The 18,544-nt window shown below is 39.9% G+C and overlaps 1 protein-coding gene across 3 annotated transcripts in view; it reads right to left on the bottom strand.

Annotated features, from left to right (window-relative positions):
• LOC124774939 (obscurin) overlaps window positions 1-18,544 on the bottom strand; it is a 694,794-nt gene that overhangs the window by 484,291 nt on the left and 191,959 nt on the right. For all 3 annotated transcript variants that reach the window (XM_047249630.1, XM_047249632.1, XM_047249631.1), the window contains one exon: window positions 16,761-16,853. In XM_047249630.1, the coding sequence (XP_047105586.1) occupies window positions 16,761-16,853 (93 nt within the window). The remainder of the gene's footprint in view (window positions 1-16,760; window positions 16,854-18,544) is intronic.

Genomic DNA, 18,544 nt, shown 5'->3' with positions numbered 1-18,544 from the left:
GAAAACAGTGTCAAGCAGTCGTCAAAATATAAGTTTATACAGAACATTCCAGAACTAACATAAAAATAAGCCTTACAATACATTTATGTATCCTCAAAATGTTAACTCTCTGCGTGGCGATTTCGCAGGAAAGATCACTATGGAAATATACTTTATTGACAAACTTCTAAGGAAAACAAAGCGAGCCGTTCAAATGTTCCATTATGTACGGAAGCACACTCTATGCATCACAAGTGAACCATCATTTGTGATTTTTCTTCATTTGAAGCAATGTCAAGCAGCCTGAAATTTATGGTCAATATGTTCGCTAGAACAAGGATTCACCGTTGGATACATTTCGCATCTAATGTAAGCAGTAGAATTCCTGCAAATACTACTGCACGATGCCTTCCAATTCCGCTGGAAGTCTATCGCAAGTTGCTGATGCATAATACCTGGATGGTAGCAAGATGGCCGCCGAGTAAGTGACGCCAGAAACCATTTCCAGAAAGTTAAGTGATTTAGACAGGAATATAATTTAGTTTAACGCCGACAACAAATTAAATACGTGCATTAGTGTATCGTTTAGTCTTGCCGTTAAAGGTTTGACTTTTCTTTGCGTATTTTTTCAGAAAACACGAAAAGATCGTAACTTCGCGAAGTCGCGCTTAGGCTTAAATTTTGTAAACGTGTTTATTTCTTGTTTGACGGTAATTTAACTAGTTTCTCGGTAACAAATAAGTAAACTATCGTAAATAGCGAATAACTTCATTGTTTTAATACAGATTTCAGAAAAACAGCGTAACTTTATATCAGAAACTTGCTTATATACATTTGTTTATAGGCCTAATTCTCGTAACGTTTTCGGAGAATCAGAGTTAAAGTATCTCGTTTAATTGTCCTTTTTTTTCATTCCATCGAGTGAAATATATAATAAATAGCGTATACCTTCATTGTTTTAATACAGATCTCAGAAAAACAGCGGAATTTTAAATCAGAACCTTGCTTATATACATTTGTGAATAGGCTTAATTCTTGTAACGTCTTTTTTTATTTTCGGTAATTTAATTGATTTATTCTAGCTAAAGTATTATTTTTGCCATGAGTGAGAAGTGCCTGACTTGCCGTAGAATTGTTAGTTCCGGGGTTTGGTGTGATGGATGCAGTAGTTTTTTTCACTGGGGGGACTGCAGTGGCGTGGGTGTTGGGAAAGTGGATCAGGCTCATCAGTGGTTATGTAGGATTTGCAGCAGAGATAGGAAGATAGCGGAACAGGAGGGGAAAATTGCTGCCCTTCAGGCTGAGCTAGATCAGGCTAGGGAAGATCTGGACAGGTTAAGGAGGGAGAAGGGCAAAGAGAGGTGGGAAGTGGCAACAGGTAGCAGAAGGAACAGGCCTAGAACTAAGTCTGACAGTTTTGTGGTGAATGTCTAAAATAAGTTTGACCTGTTGCTTCAGTTAGAAACTGATGAGCCTCAAGCAGAGGTAGGTGTAGACAGGACACAACAAACTTTCAATAGGAAATTGAAAAAGAATGTAGGAAAGTCATCGAAAAGGAAGAAAGTTTTGTTGTTAGGCAGTTCTCATGCCAGAGGTGTAGGCCAACTTCTGCAGGAGGAATTAGGACCAGAATACCAGGTCACAAATTTTTTCAAACCAAGTGCTAGTCTGGATCAGGTGACAAAGGATTTAGGTTCACTCAGTAAAGGATTTACCAGGGAAGACACCGTGGTTATTGTGGGAGGGCCAGGGAACAGGATCGACAGAGATCCTGGGTACAGTATAGAGTATGACCTGGTAAAGATTGCGTCGGCATCGAGACATACCAATGTTGAATTTGTATCTGTCCTGAGACGCCATGACCGGCCTCATTTGAACTCTTCTGTTGGGAGAGTTAATTTGGAGTTGGAATGGCTGCTTGGGTCGGGTGCAGGGGCTCATATTGGTGTGGTTCCTGTTGATTATCTCAGTAGGTGGGACTATACCAGGCACGGCCTACATCTCAACAGGAAAGGGAAGGGGAAACTGGCTGGGGTAATAGCAGGAAATTTAAGGGGAGGAGGCACTGCCATGAATGGTAAAATACCAGTGGTTACAGGTGTTGGAGCAGCACCTTTTTTAGGATAAGTAAGACAGAAAGATGTCAAGTTCTACGAGAGGTTAGGATTGAAACAAATCTTCAGTTTAGGAAAGAAATTCAACAGCACAATTCTAGCACATTGGATCACCAATCACAGCTGTCAATTATAAATTTTCACCAATCACCAGAAATTTTATCTCCACCAAGTTGTATCTCAGTCCTAGGTAATTGCATTGATGAAATAAAGTCACCCAACCCAGTTGACATAATCTGCCTCTCTGAACACCATGTGACCACTGGTATAGGAACTAGGCCTAAGCACAATGAGAAACTCAGACAGGAGAGTACTGCAAATGTTAGAATAAGGAAAGGTTCTCATAAAAGTATAATTAAAAATAGTGTAAGTATATTTCATCAAAATATTGGGAGTTTAAAGAATAAAGTAGATGAGCTTCTGGTTTGTTTAGAAGATTTAGAAGCTGAGAATGAAATAGATATACTATGCCTGTCTGAGCATCACATTGTTACTGATATGGATAAGGTAAATGTAAGTGGATATAAGCTCTCTGCACATGTAATGAGAGAAAATATCGAGAAAGGAGGAGTTGCCATATATGTCAAAAGTTATCATTGTGCAAAAAGTATAGAAACAAAAAAGTTTTGTGTAGAGAAACATATAGAAGCATGTGCCTGTGAGCTTAAATTAAATAAAGGTACATTTATAATTGTAACTGTATATAGGTCCCCATCAGGAAATTTTCATCTATTTCTGAAAAATTTGGACTCCTTGTTTTGCTATCTGTCAGACAGAGGGACTTCAATGTAGATTCTCTTAAAGAGGGTAATAGGAAAAATGACCTTGAAGTATTACTTGGTTCTTTCAATTTGACACCCGTTATTGATTTTCCTACTCGGGTGGTAAAGGATAGCAGTTCACTGATAGATAACTTCTTTATAGACCAAGATAAGTTTAACCAGATAAATACTCAGCCTGTTGAGAATCGTCTTTCTGATCATGGTGCACAGCTAGTTACAATATATGACATAGCTCCATTCAGCAATACTAAACAGTCCTCCAAAGTAGCACGTTCAATCAACGATTTAACTATTGCACATTTCAGGGAAAGCCTACAGCAGTTAGACTGGGATGAGGTGTACCGTGAACCTGATGCCAATTTAAAATATAATTTATTTCATGACATTTTTGTAAATGCATTTGAAAACTGCTTCCCCAAGAAAATAGTTAAATATACTCATAAGAAACCTTGTAACAAACCATGGCTTACTAAGGGTATAAAAATATCTTGTAACCGGAAAAGGGTAATTTATCTGACAGCAAGAAAGAGTAGTGACCCAGAAACTATCAAACATTATAAAAACTACTGTGTTATATTAAGAAAAGTTATTAAAAATCCAGGAGTATGTGTATCATGTCTGAAATCAGCAACTCTGATAATAAAATTAAAACAATTTGGAATATTATTAAACGAGAAACAGGTCAACCAAGAGCAGAGGAAGACAGTATTACCATCAAATTGAATGAAAACTTTACGAACAAAAAGTCAGAAGTTGAAAATATTTTTAATAATTATTTTCTAAATGTTGTGGATATAGTAGGATCCAGGTGTTCATTAGAAGATGCTAGGCTGTTGATGGAAGAGGCCATACCTATGCAATTTGATACAATTGAAATCTCACCCACTTCTCTCTCTGAAATTAGGAAAATAATAAACTTTGCTTAAAAGCAAAAACTCACACGGAATTGATGGCGTTTCCAGCTAAATACTAAAAGCTTGTTCTCAACAGATAAGTAAGATTCTCAGCCACCTGTGTAATAGCTCTCTGGAACAGGGCATTTTCCCTGATAGACTGAAATATGCTATTGTTATACCTTTGCATAAAAGGGGGGATAGATCTGATGTCAACAATTACTGTCCAATCTCCCTTCTAACAGCTCTATCCAAAATTTTTGAGAAAGTGATGTATTCAAGAGTAGCTTCACATATCTGTAAAAATGAAGTACTAACAAAATGTCAGTTTGGTTTCCAGAAAGGTTTTTCAACAGAAAATGCCATATATGCTCTCACCAGTCAAATTTTGAATGATATGAATAACCGAACACCACCCATTGGGATTTTTTGTGATCTCTCAAAGGCTTTTGATTGTGTAAATCATGAAATTCTGCTAGACAAGCTCAAGTATTGTGGCATGAGTGGGACAGTGCACAAATGGTTTAATTCGTACCTAACTGGAAGAGTGCAGAAAGTTGAAATAAGTAGTTCTCATAACATGCAAAGATCAGCACATTCCTCAAACTGGGGAACTATCAAGAATGGGGTTCCACAAGGGTCAGTCTTGGGTCCTTTGTTGTTCTTATTATATATTAATGACTTGCCATTCTATATTCATGAAGAGGCAAAGTTAGTTCTCTTTGCTGATGATACAAGTATAGTAATCACACCTGACAAACAAGAATTAACTGATGAAATTGTCAATACGGTCTTTCAGAAAATTACTAAGTGGTTCCTTATAAACGGACTCTCACTGAATTTTGATAAGACACAGTACATACAGTTCCGTACAGTGAATGGTATGACGCCATTAATACATATAGACCTTAATCAGAAGCATATAGCTAAGGTAGAATATTCCAAATTTTTAGGTGTGTCCATTGATGAGAGATTAAATTGGAAGAAACACACTGATGATCTGCTGAAACGTTTGAGTTCAGCTACTTATGCAATAAGGGTCATTGCAAATTTTGGTGATAAACATCTTAGTAAATTAGCTTACTACGCCTATTTTCACTCATTGCTTTCATATGGCATCATATTTTGGGGTAATTCATCACTGAGGAATAAAGTATTTATTGCACAAAAGCGTGTAATCAGAATAATAGCTGGAGTCCACCCAAGATCATCCTGCAGACATTTATTTAAAGATCTAGGGATATTCACAGTAGCTTCTCAATATATATACTCTCTTATGAAATTTGTTATTAACAACCAAACCCAATTCAAAAGTAATAGCAGTGTGCATAACTACAATACTAGCAGAAAGGATGATCTTCACTATTCAAGATTAAATCTAACTTTGGCACAGAAAGGGGTGAATTATACTGGCACTAAAGTCTTTGGTCACTTACCAAATAGTATCAAAAGTCTGACAGATAACCAACAAGTATTTAAGAAGAAATTAAAAGAATTTCTGAATGACAACTCCTTCTACTCCATAGAGGAATTTTTAGATATAAATTAAGGAAAAAAAATAAAATAAAATAAATAAAAAAATAAAAATAAAAAAAAGAAAAACAAAAAAACACAAAAAAATAAAGTTGTTATATTGACTTAAGTATGTTGTTAAATTAACCTAATTATGTCATGTATTGAAAAATTCGACTCGTTCCACATCATTACGAAATATCGTATTCATTATCCATGGAACTTGTATTAATCTAATCTAATCTAATCTATTAGTTCTGTAACAAGTCACCTATACTTCGTGGTAAGTGATTTGCGAGTAGGCCATTCACCCCAGTCGAATGAGATAACCGTGCTGTGGTTATTATCAAAAATATTTGTCCTTTTCAAGTGTGACTCTTACAGATATACAGTTATGAACGAAACTGTAGTCAGTATCAATCTTTCTTGATCAACTCTCGTATGCTACCTGATTATAAAACTTCTTGTTATACTGGGCTAAAGTTAATGGTTGTATGCCATTAACGGATTAGGAACAGCAGAATCAATCGTAGTTGACATGGCTGACAAAAATATGTTTGATGTTCTTTCAGATATGACACATTTCCTCGCTATTGACTATTCCTGTGACGTCACTAGATGATAATAGAGGAGACTGTTATACCCAGGGGGCAGTGTACCTAGGAACACACCATTTTTTGTTGGTCGGTATTTCAGTCTAGCGACTGATTTTAGACTCACATGAACGAATGCGCACTAGAACCCGTCACAAGCAGTTTCCGCCATTTTCTAGTTTTCGTTGTTGCTAGACAAGAGGTTGTGTTTTGTATAGCATCTGTAAGTACTTCGCGTCTAAATGCTGTATAAAAACAGTGTGTTCCAAAATAATGTTTACACTCTTTGAAACAGAATATCTCTTTAATTAAAGGAGACAGAAATACAATTTTTATGGGTAATAATTTAGAAGGCGGTGAAAAACATAACAATTCTTTCTTTTGTTTCAAGATTGTCAGGAAACATGACGTTATCGTTTGAACAACGGAAGTGGTTGCTAACGTTTTACTGGAAAAAGAGAATGTGAGTGCAGTACACTGACGTTGGGGAGTTGAATTTGGAACACTACCACCGACAAGAGTAACAATTACAAGAATCAGAGATAAGTCTGAAGTCGAAGGAACGGTGCACGATATGAAGAAGGGACATAGAGGACGAAAACAAGTTCAACAGATTATGAGAGTGTTGATGCAGTAATCCAGGCATACACACGACCCCCAAGAAATTTGTGAAGCAATGCTCCCCTGAGAGTGGGGTCTGCAGAAGCAGTGTTCATAGAATTTTGCGGTCTCAGAACTTTAAGCCTTACATTTCAAGACTTCTCCATGCTCTTAATGAGGATGATCCTGATAGGCGAAGCGAATTTTGTGAGTGGTTCATTAGCAGATGTAAAGAAGAGCAACGTTTCCAAGATCGAATTCATTAGATGAAGCGACGTTTAAACTTGATGCAACAATTAACCGCCATAATTGCGTGTACTGGGCCAGGGATAATCCATACGTAACCGAGCAAAAGCATGTTAATCTACCAGGAGTAACAATCTGATGTGGTCTGTCTTCTAGAGGGTTAATCGGGCCGCACTTCTTTGACAACACTGTCACGGGTGACTTGTACTTGGAAATGTTGGAAATGGTAACTTCTGGTCTTAGCGTTGGGTTTGGAAATGAACACGATAGGGTGCCACCTCACTTTCACCTGGATGTGAGGACATATCTCATCCCTGTCAGACGGATAGGACAAAGAAGGAGTGTGGAGTATCCTGTTCAATCTCCAGATTTAACTGCTCTGGCTTCTTTCTGTGGAGTACTCTCCAGAACAGTTCACGCTGAGAGACAACACACACTGGATGTTCTTAGACAGCAAACTGAGTAAGCCTGTGATGCTATTCCGTTGGAAACAATAAAGTTGGCATGTCGCTTAGTCGTAAGCCGTTGTTGACGGTGTATTGCTATGGACGGACAACAGTTTTAACATTTACCACCTTAATTCGGATAATAAGGCACCTAACACCACTAAAATTGTATTTCTAACCCCTTTCATTAAAGAGATGTTCAATTTCAAAGAGTGTATACATTATTTTGGAACACTGTATTTGTACAGCATTTAGACGCGAAGTACTTACAGATGCTATACAAAACACAACCTCTTGTCTAACAACAACGAAAACTAGAAAATGGCGGAAACTGCTTGTGACGGGTTTTAGTGCGCATTCGTTCATGAAAGTCTAAAATCATTCGCTAGACTGAAATATCGACCCTGTATATTGCAGCTACTTGGAATATGTTATTGATTCTTCAGGTACAGAGTTTCATGGCGAATAAAATGCTATGGATTGTACCGTGAAACGGGAGGTCTTTTACCATGGAACATGTTATGCAAGTGAACTGACTTCCTTTAATGTAGTTACTGTCGTGCCTGTATTTGACAGTGTCTGTACAGTTCGACGCAAATGTGCTTCAGGCGTGTATCCGTGTCTGAAGGAATAGACAGTGCTCACGATCTACAGCTGTATTTCACGCCAAAGCAAGGCAAACTGACGAGAAAAACATTCTCTCTCGCTATGCAGGAATCACAAGAACGGCGTGCGAGCACTATGAGACGTAGACATTGTAAAATATGGAAGTTTCTTTAAGTCCAAGAGGCGTGTATGGATAGCCGACATGATTAAGGCGACCTCTCGCGATAAACGAGAAATACGCGTTCGAGTCCCGGTTCGGCACAAATTTTCATGTGTCTATAGTAAACCATATATCTGATGTAATACCATATTCGCAATTTGCAAGTAAATTTCATAATTTCTTTAACGTCTTAACAATTTCATCTGTCTTAAAAATGGAAATTTGTGTTAGTTTCCAATACATTTTATTTAACTTGTAAGTGGTTTTGATAACACTTCTGCTCAATTTGTTTGTAGTTATTAATTATTGGTGTGTAGTAGAGTAATAATGTAACAGACAGACTATTAAATACAGTACTGACAAGATTTTCTCAATTGCAACGCTTTAAAATTTCCTAGATACATGACCATGTTGTACCTTGGAACATGTTTTCACATTTGGAAAAACCTTAATTTCCCGGAACAATTTTTATAATTACGGAAAACGACTGAAGCACTTAAACGTGAGTGCTACCATTTAAAAATGGAATAAGAAGTTATATTAAACTCCTATTGCACGGTTACGGGCGAATGTCTGAAAAGCGTACGAAGGTACAACACTGTCCACGACCGTAGCAGTCGCGCGATTCCGGACTGAAGCACCTACTACCACTCGGCCACCGCGGCCGGCTAAAAACAGGTTTAACTATATACGGTCCAGTCACATGATTGTGACCATCGTCTATGTTCGACGTTAACGTGCGATAACCACTTACAGAGGGCAGGTGGCACTAGCAGTGTCGGCATAGAAACTCTGTCGGACAGACGAGAAAAACAGTGCAGCTATTATCGCAATATTGAAACAGATCGATTAATCTGACTTCCAAAGGGGATTAACATTGGCATTCGGGCCAAGGATGAAAGCATTTCCGAAGCGGTTATGTCTGAAAACAGTTTGCATGCCACTGTGGTTAAAGTATACCGTGCACGGCAAAACGGTGTAACCAAAAACCAACGCCGAGCCAACTGTGGTTCACCACATGCCGCAGACGACGGGGTGAATGGCGGCTACTGTGATGTGCAACGGACGAATAAACGTACAACTGTTGAGCACGCAGCAACCGACCACTCATATGAACCAAGGGGATACCAACAGCGTCTCCTCAACGGTGGTTGAGCGAATGTTGCTGCATTTTACATTCCGCAGGAGAGGCCTGGTTCATGCACCCATGCTGACTGTTGTTCACCAGCAACGAAGGCTGGAATTTGCACGCCAATACGGCAACTGGATGTCCACCGAGTGGCAACAGGTGATTTTTTCATATGAATCCCATTTCACGCTCCAATGGACAAACTGCCACTGTCGTGTTTGGCTCTGCAACGATCACTGTAAGGGCCCAGGCCAGATGAGGGAGCGTTATGGTCTGGGGAATGTTTTTGTGGCATGTTCTCGTCATTCTGGAAAGCACAATGGATCGACAGAAGTATGCATCTATCCTTGGGGACCATGTCCACCCCTAGATGCAGTTTGATTTGCCTCGGCACGAAGGCATCTACCAGCAGGACAATGCTACATGTCACACAGCTCACAGTGTACCTGTGTGGTTCGAAGACCATCAGGATAAGTTTCCCACACTGTACCGGCCAACAAACTCCCCGGATTTAAACCTAATCGACAGTGTGTCTGTCTGTGTGTGTGTGTGTGTGTGTGTGTGTGTGTGTGTGTGTGTGTGTGTGTGTGTGAGAGTGTGTGTGTATGTGTGTGTGTGTGTGTGTGAGAGAGAGAGAGAGAGAGAGAGAGAGAGAGAGAAATCTTATGGGACTTAACTGCTAAGGTCATCAGTCCCTAAGCTTACACACTACTTAACGAAAATTATCCTAAGGACGAACACACACATCCATGCCCGAGGGAGGACTCGAACCTCCGCCGGGATCAGCGCACAGTCCATGACTGCTCACCTGAGACCGCTCGGCTAATCCCGCGCGGACCTAATCGACAGTCTGCGGGACTACCTAGATCGGGCTGTTCGCACCATGGGTCCTCAACCGAGAAACCTACAGCAGCTGGTCACGGCGGTAGAATTAGCATGGCTCCGCAACCCCATCAGTACCTTTCTGAACCTCAATGACTCTCTTCCCAAATGTTTGGTCTTTTGAGAGGTGGTCACAACATTAATGTGTCTGGAAAGTGTATACATATGGTGTGACCCCCCTAAGAGTCGACAGGCGCATTTTTTTCTGGTGATTCAGGAGATATCTGCTAGTAGCTGTAGTCAGCCCAAAAAAATACTGCTTATCGTATCTCACATACGATGCCTAGTGTCGAGGGAAAGCATCGGTTTGTTTCTCGTTACAAACAAAATAACTTTTAAAGACGAAGTTCACGTGTTCTTTCGATAGAGTGGTCGCATCTTAGTCTAGTGTGATATTAGTTTAACTTATATATATCAACAGACACAGTAAAACACGAAGAATAATCAGTACTCCATCAGCGCTGACTGGTATTGCCATACAGCGGTGCTGCTCAGTTGCTGATGGAGTGCTGATTATTCTTTATGTCTTACGGTTCAGAAACCGTCAATACAGACCGATAAAAAAATATCGCTGGAGACTAATTTTAGACCGCTTTATAGAAGGGGCATATAAAATCCCGATTAAAAAGTCATTTGGGACCGCTCTTTCGAAAGGCTACGTAAAGTCATTTTGTTTGCAACGGAAAACAAATTGACGCTTTCTGTCGACAATGGGCATCACATGATGTTATGAGCAACATTTGTTTTGGGCTGTCTCCACCAACACATTGCGCAAACGAAACTGCAAGTATCTGCTGAAATATCAAGGAAAATGCGCCTGGCAACTCTTAGGAGGTACACTACATATGTAACATTTTCACCCTGTATATAACCGCTCTATAGAGGGGGAATATAAAATCCCGATTAAAAAGTCATTTGGGACCGATATACAGGGTGTTACAAAAAGGTACGGCCAAACTTTCAGGAAACATTCCTCACACACAAAGAAAGAATATATGTTATGTGGACATGTGTCCGGAAACGCTTATTTTCCATGTTAGAGCTCATTTTATTACTTCTCTTCAAATCACATTAATCATAGAATGGAAACACACAGCAACAGAACGTACCAGCGTGACTTCAAACACTTTGTTACAGGAAATGTTCAAAATGTCCTCCGTTAGCGAGGATACATGCATCCACCCTCCGTCGCATGGAATCCCTGATGTGCTGATGCAGCCCTGGAGAATGGCGTATTGTATCACAGCCGTCCACAATACAAGCACGAAGAGTCTCTACATTTGGTACCGGGGTTGCGTAGACAAGAGCTTTCAAATGCCCCCATAAATGAAAGTCAAGAGGGTTGAGGTCAGGAGAGCGTGGAGGCCATGGAATTGGTCCGCCTCTACCAATCCATCGGTCACCGAATCTGTTGTTGAGAAGCGTACGAACACTTCGACTGAAATGTGCAGGAGCTCCATCGTGCATGAACCACATGTTGTGTCGTACTTGTAAAGGCACATGTTCTAGCAGCACAGGTAGAGTATCCCGTATGAAATCATGATAACGTGCTCCATTGAGCGTAGGTGGAAGAACATGGGGCCCAATCAAGACATCACCAACAATGCCTGCCCAAACGTTCACAGAAAATCTGTGTTGATGACGTGATTGCACAATTGCGTGCGGATTCTCGTCAGCCCACAGATGTTGATTGTGAAAATTTACAATTTGATCACGTTAGAATGAAGCCTCATCCGTAAAGAGAACATTTGCACTGGAATGAGGATTGATACATTGTTGGATGAACCATTCGCAGAAGTGTACCCGTGGAGGCCAATCAGCTGCTGATAGTGCCTGCACACGCTGTACATGGTACGGAAACAATTGGTTCTCCCGTAGCACTCTCCATACAGTGACGTGGTCAACGTTACCTTGTACAGCAGCAACTTGTCTGACGCTGACATTAGGGTTATCGTCAACTGCACGAAGAATTGCCTCGTCCATTGCAGGTGTCCTCGTCGTTCTAGGTCTTCCCCAGTCGCGAGTCATAGGCTGGAATGTTCCGTGCTCCCTAAGACACCGATCAATTGCTTCGAACGTCTTCTTGTCGGGACACCTTCGTTCTGAAAATCTGTCTCGATACAAACGTACCGCGCCACGGCTATTGCCCCGTGCTAATCCATACATCAAATAGGCATCGCCAACTCCGCATTTGTAAACATTGCACTGACTGCAAAACCACGTTCGTGATGAACACTAACCTGTTGATGCTACGTACTGATGTGCTTGATGCTAGTACTGTAGAGCAATGAGTCGCATGTCAACACAAGCACCGAAATCAACATTACCTTCCTTCAATTGGGCCAACTGGCGGTGAATCGAGGAAGTACAGTACATACTGACGAAACTAAAATGAGCTCTAACATCGAAATTAAGCGTTTCCGGACACATGTCCACGTAACATCTTTTCTTTATTTGTGTGTGAGGAATGTTTCCTGAAAGTTTGGCCGTACCTTTTTGTAACACCCTGTATATGACCCATACAACGAGCAAGGGCGAACAAGGGAGATCGCAGTGGTGGCCGGTTATCGCGTGCTAATGTGCTACAGCACACTGTAAATTTCACACTGAAATTAAACTATGCCACTCTGTATGCGAGTCAGAAATCGCAGTAAAATTACACCATTTATCTTTGAATGCGAGCCAGACATCTGACCAAAATTACGCCATTTCTCTTAGATGCGTGCTGGTATGCAAACAAAACGGATCGACACATGTTTTGTAACTCTCACTCCATGATAACTAGAAACTAGTGTCGAGCGCTGAAATGTCGTCAGCCACACTAAGATCAACTGACAGGAAGTGGCCGGCAGCAGTGGCCGTGCGGTTCTAGGCGCTGCAGTCTGGAACCGCGTGACCCCTACGGTCGCAGGTTCGAATCCTGCCTCGGGCATGGATGTGTGTGATGTCCTTAGGTTAGTTAGGTTTAAGTAGTTCTAAGTTCTAGGAGACTAATGACCTCAGCAGTTGAGTCCCATAGTGCTCAGAGCTATTTGAACCATTTGACAGGAAGTGGTCCAATAAGACGTCTTACCCAGAAATTTTTTACACAGGAAGAAGGCAACGAAAGAAATGCACTGTCAAAATTTTAGCTGCTAAGAGACACTGCAAGTATTTAAATAATAGCTGAAAATTGCCAAATTCGTAGAGCGCTAGGCGGCGATACATTAAGTAGTAGTAGTAGTAGCTTTATTCATCAGTAGATCTCTTTTTACAAGGATATAGGACATTTCAAAGTATTACAAGTTTAGATCAATTTAAAATAAGCTAATTCGTATACACATATATTTACAGACTTCTAGTTAGAGATTATCACTAGCTTTACTTCTGGTATACAACACTTTTTTTACAAATAACTTATTAAACTATGTAATACCACACTGTTCACTCATATCTCACTATCAGTCACTGCACACACTATACACACATTGTTTCGAAACACTTCACTCACCATACACACACACACACACACACACACACACACACACACACACACACACACACCTCACTGCACACTCATACCATTTCACTCACTACACACTCACACACACACACACACACACACACACACACACCTGCTGATCTCTGGGCCATTTTCTGTACCGAAACTTCCCATTTGATATCCTTAAAACATGCATCAGCATCCCTCCGTAATGCGTGAGATGTTGAGCTCAGAAAGAGGAAGAGGTGTTTGTTAGTATTGTGCTATGTATAGCTTGGGGATAAGTGTTTCTACAAAGGAAAAAAGAAGGAAAAAACATATTGTGAAGGTGTTATGTGGAATGTTGGACGTTTTATAATCATGATTATTATTATTAGTTATTCGTATAACATTTTTGCCAAACCTCTACTCTGTTTTATCTAAGTAATCCTTCGATGTATAAAATGTATTTCATAACAGGTACTTTTTACCTGCCTTTTTAAATAAGTGTATTTTTGCAATTTCTTCAATCTCTTTTGGTAATTTATTGTACAGTTTTATTCATTGGTAGAAAATGCTGTTTTGAGTTTTATGTTTATTTTTTCTTGGTAAATGTAAGTTGAGTCTATCTCTTGTTGCATGGTCATGGACAGAGCTGTTTGTGCAGTAATTACCAATGTTATTTTCGATGCATACAACTGACTGGAAAATGTATTCGCATGGAGCAGTTAAAATCCCCAGTGCTTTGAACAGATCCTTACAATGAGCTCGACTAGTACTTTTGATTATTATTCTTATGGCTCTTTTCTGAAGTTTGAAAACTGTGTTCATATTTTGTGCGTTTGTTCCACAAAAATAATGCCATAGCTAAGAACTGAGTGTACATATGAATAATATGTAACTAAAAGACACTGCATGTTACACACTGATGATAGGATTCTAAGGGCATAACATGCTGATGACATTCTATTTGGATGTACCTTTGTGTGTTCACTCCACTTCAACTGAGAATCAATATTCATTCCTAGAAATTTTGAATTTGTTACATGGCCTATAGAGGTGCCATCTACATTTAATTTAACATTGTCATTTTTCCTCTTCAAACTGAAATTCATGGCTTTAGTTTTCTTTACGTTCAATGTCACTTTATTGCTTATTGGCCAATCATAAACTTCCTTGAGAGATTCATTTGCTTTCTCGGCAAGGAGTTCTCTGTTTTCTCGGTGACTATAATACTGCTATCATCAGCGAAGAGAATTTTTTCACCATGAGTGACACTTCTGGAGAACTCATTGATGTGTGTCAGAAACAGTATTGGTCCTAATATGCCACCTTGCGGAACCCCTATATTAATGTATTTTGATTCTGATAAGTGTTTTACTAAACGTTTAGATCTATTTGAAGTACGTGTTATCTCTACTCTTTGTACCCTATCTGTTAGGTATTATCGAAACCAGTCATTAGCTACTCCTCTTATTCCTAACGCTTCTAATTTATTTAATAGAATTTTGTGGTCGACTGTATCAAACTCCTTAGAAAGATCCAAAAATATTCCTGTGACACACTCATCTTTATCAAGAGTACAAAGTACAAAAATGGCTCTGAGCACTATGGGACTTAACTGCTGAGGTCATCAGTCCCCTACAACTTAGAACTACTTAAACCTAACTAACCTAAGGACATCACACACATCCATGCCCAAGGCAGGATTCGAACCTGCGACCGTAGCGGACGCGCGGTTCCAGACTGAAGCGCCTAGAACCGCTCGACCACTCCGGCCGGCGCATGAAGTACAACTTTTGTGATTCCACTATGGCTGACTCCGTATTTTTGCCACTTCGGAAACCAAACTGTTATTCGCTTAAAAGATTGTATTTATTCAGGTAATTCATTAATCTTTCATAATTGCTTCTATTATTTTTGAGAACGCTGTTAGCAGGGAAATGGGTCGGTGATTTTCTGTGTCTTCTGCATTACCTTTCATAAGCAAAGGTACAGCTCTTGCCTGTTTTAACTGCTCATGAAATGTCCCTGATGTAAAGGATTCATTTACTATATTTGTTAAGGGGTCTTGTATAATCCCTATGCATTGTTTCAGTACACACAGGAAATACGACACAACCCAATCGTAATTTGTAAGGGACGTTTCAGGTTACCGTTAGTTGATAGTTTCTCTGACAATACAGTTCACAGTTTCTATCCTCTCGAATTAGCCACTCCAGTAACATCTCTTACAAATTATCCGTTGCTTTTTGCAGCATTGGTAAGTATTTACGATACAGATAATGCTGAATTAATATTTATTGTGTTTTCGTAAGGCATGCCTGCTAATAGTACCTTTTTTTCGTCCAGTTTCACAGTAATGTGGAAACCAATTAACGTTCTCAATTTAGCAATGATGAAATATGAAGAACGTGGTTTCCAGCCGAAATCACCTTCTTCTCCTAAGGACATAGTCACGATAGTTCATAGGCGAAGTACTGATGCTAAGTTGTGTTCGCATTGACCCTCTGTCCATAATCATGTTGTATAAATGGAGATGATGTTTTAACTATTGACGACGCCTTTGGCACAATTGTTTTATTAATCTCCATTGCAGGATGTAATTTTAGGTATTTTACTTCTGATGAAGGTATATTTATATATACCGAAACCGTGGTAAAGAATTTTTATAAATCTTTATCCTGCAACTGTTTTGGCTGTCATCATTTACTGTGTAACATATAAGTGGAGACGCTTTTGTTATGTCAAGAGCTGAATTGTCAGACAATTGCCACAGAGATACTTCCACTGAAAATTACGTTCATGATGGTTAAAGAAGTTCTCAACCAACCTGCAAAAGTTGTTCTTATTGTAGTTACATATACTGCCGAATGTTATCAAGCAGTTTGTAAAGTGGTGGAAGTACATAAGGTGGAAAGGTTTGGAGGGGGGGGGGGGGGGTTGAGGGAGGAATGGCGGAGTTGTGGGGAGGAGAACGAGAATGCGAAAAACGGAGACTAGAGGGAAGGGCATTTCAGTTTTGTAAGAGAGGCGATTCTGTAGAACATGTTTCAATGCCATGGTTAATGGTATAGTGTGGTAGGTACGGATAACTGTTAGTACTAACACTCACACAACAGGTAAATAGATGTGTACGACTGTTGCATAATAGTAAAAATCTTTAATGACCTCGCCATCGAATGGACAAAACCGAAATATTTATCCCTTCCATGCACAATAGCAGCTACTTAATTCTTTAGGCTGTTCTTACAATATCCACTAGCGGAACAGGATCTTAATAATCTACCTCCTATGATATTATTTCTCTTTTCGACGAGGTAAATAATAGAAATGACTATAGCAAATAATTCCTTACCTTTAGTAGGAGTTGGTAGTCGTTAATTCGCTGGATTGGAAGCTTCAGATGCTCCGACAAGCTCTTGTCGTCACCAAGTTGCTGGCTAAGCTCCTGCAAGGACAATAATACACATCGTAAGCATAAGAATAAACAGTGCAGTGATAAGCTCTATAATTAGGTTTGTCATCCGTCCCGATATATCAGGACCGTCACCGTTATGAACCCTCTTGTCCCAACATCCCGACAAGACCCAATTTTGTCCCGAATTTGCAAAATCCTGTTAAGAATTTGGCTCAAGTACAGAAGTAACTCCATCTGTTAGCGCAACATGTAAATGCAGCTTCAGCTAGTTTTATTAAAGTCAACAAGTTTATGTTGACACGGTCGTGTCTCAGATGGCTTTGCATGTCGCGGATCCTGTATCGACGATGCTAGCACCTTCTACATCTAGCGCCATCTTTCGAGAAAACCCCGTATTTCTCCAGCATAACGGGACTGGAACTATGAAGCAGCACCACAAGGAAGAATCGGGCAGTTCCCATTTGAATAGCGATCTCATAAGACTTGCTGAAAAAGGTGAAATATTCCGAAAAATATGGTGTAACAACTACTTCTGCCGCAACAAGTTCCATGTGGGGCAGGGGAATGAAATTACAATAAAGAAAATTATTATATATATATATATATATATATATATATATATATATATATATATATATATATATATATATATATATATATATACAGTGGCGGTCGAAATAATAGAGCCATCTCTATTGACGAGATTAAGAACTAGGATATCTATTAGTTCGCGAAATCGCCACGAGTGCCGTGTTGTCAGTCCCTTGTAGACAACATCAGGGAAGACGTTGCTGCTATCTTTAGTCGTCCGAAAGGAAGCGTTTGAGCTAGACGTGTGAAAAGAGGCATAAAGGTAAGAATCTTATGGGTCAAAATAATAGAGCCGCTTTACACATGTGCCTTTAAATTGATTTTTATGCAGTTGTTTTGTATGTAAATTGACGTGTGGTTTTGTTTACATTCGTCTAGATGGGCAGAGCAAAGCATACCAGTGAAGATGAGCGTATAGTAATGTTCCGGATGTTCAAAAGTGGGATGTCCATGAATAAAATAGCCAATGTCTTGCACGTTTCGCGTAAACGAGTCCAGAACGCCATGAGACGGTCAAAACAAACAAAGCCGCAGGTGGAGAACAGGGGGCGACCTCGTGTAACTACTCCTCGCGTAGACAGACTCATCACTAGGGAAGTGAAGAAAGACCCATTTTTGTCAACACCACGACTGAAAGCCATTTTGTTTAGCGACGAACATGATGTTCGACCATCAACCTCAACGATTCAAAGACGACTGAGATCTGCAAAATTGAATGGGCGCATTGCAAGAAAGAAGCCACATGTTTCACAAGCTAATGTTCGGAAAAGGTTAGCCTTTGCCCGGAGAAATGAACAAAAACCTAATACTTGGTGGAGGAACATCCTTTGGTCCGATGAATCCAAGTTTAATAGGTTTGCCTCAGACGGAAAAGTCTATGTGCGCCGCCCACCAAACCAGGAATTTAATCCCAAGTACACTTTAAAAACTGTGAAATACGGTGGCGGAAGTGTTATGGTATGGGGATGTTTTTCGTGGTACGGCATTGGTCCAATACACCGTATCAACGGCATAATGAACGCAGAAATGTACAAAGACATCTTGGCAAATGTGATGCTGCCTTATGCTGAAGAGGAAATGCCGCTGAAATGGAAATTTCAGCACGATAACGATCCAAAGCATACTGCAAG

Source organism: Schistocerca piceifrons, chromosome 2 (assembly GCF_021461385.2).
Source record: "Schistocerca piceifrons isolate TAMUIC-IGC-003096 chromosome 2, iqSchPice1.1, whole genome shotgun sequence".
Classification (NCBI taxonomy): domain Eukaryota; kingdom Metazoa; phylum Arthropoda; class Insecta; order Orthoptera; family Acrididae; genus Schistocerca; species Schistocerca piceifrons.
This window is presented reverse-complemented; position numbering and strand designations above follow the sequence as displayed.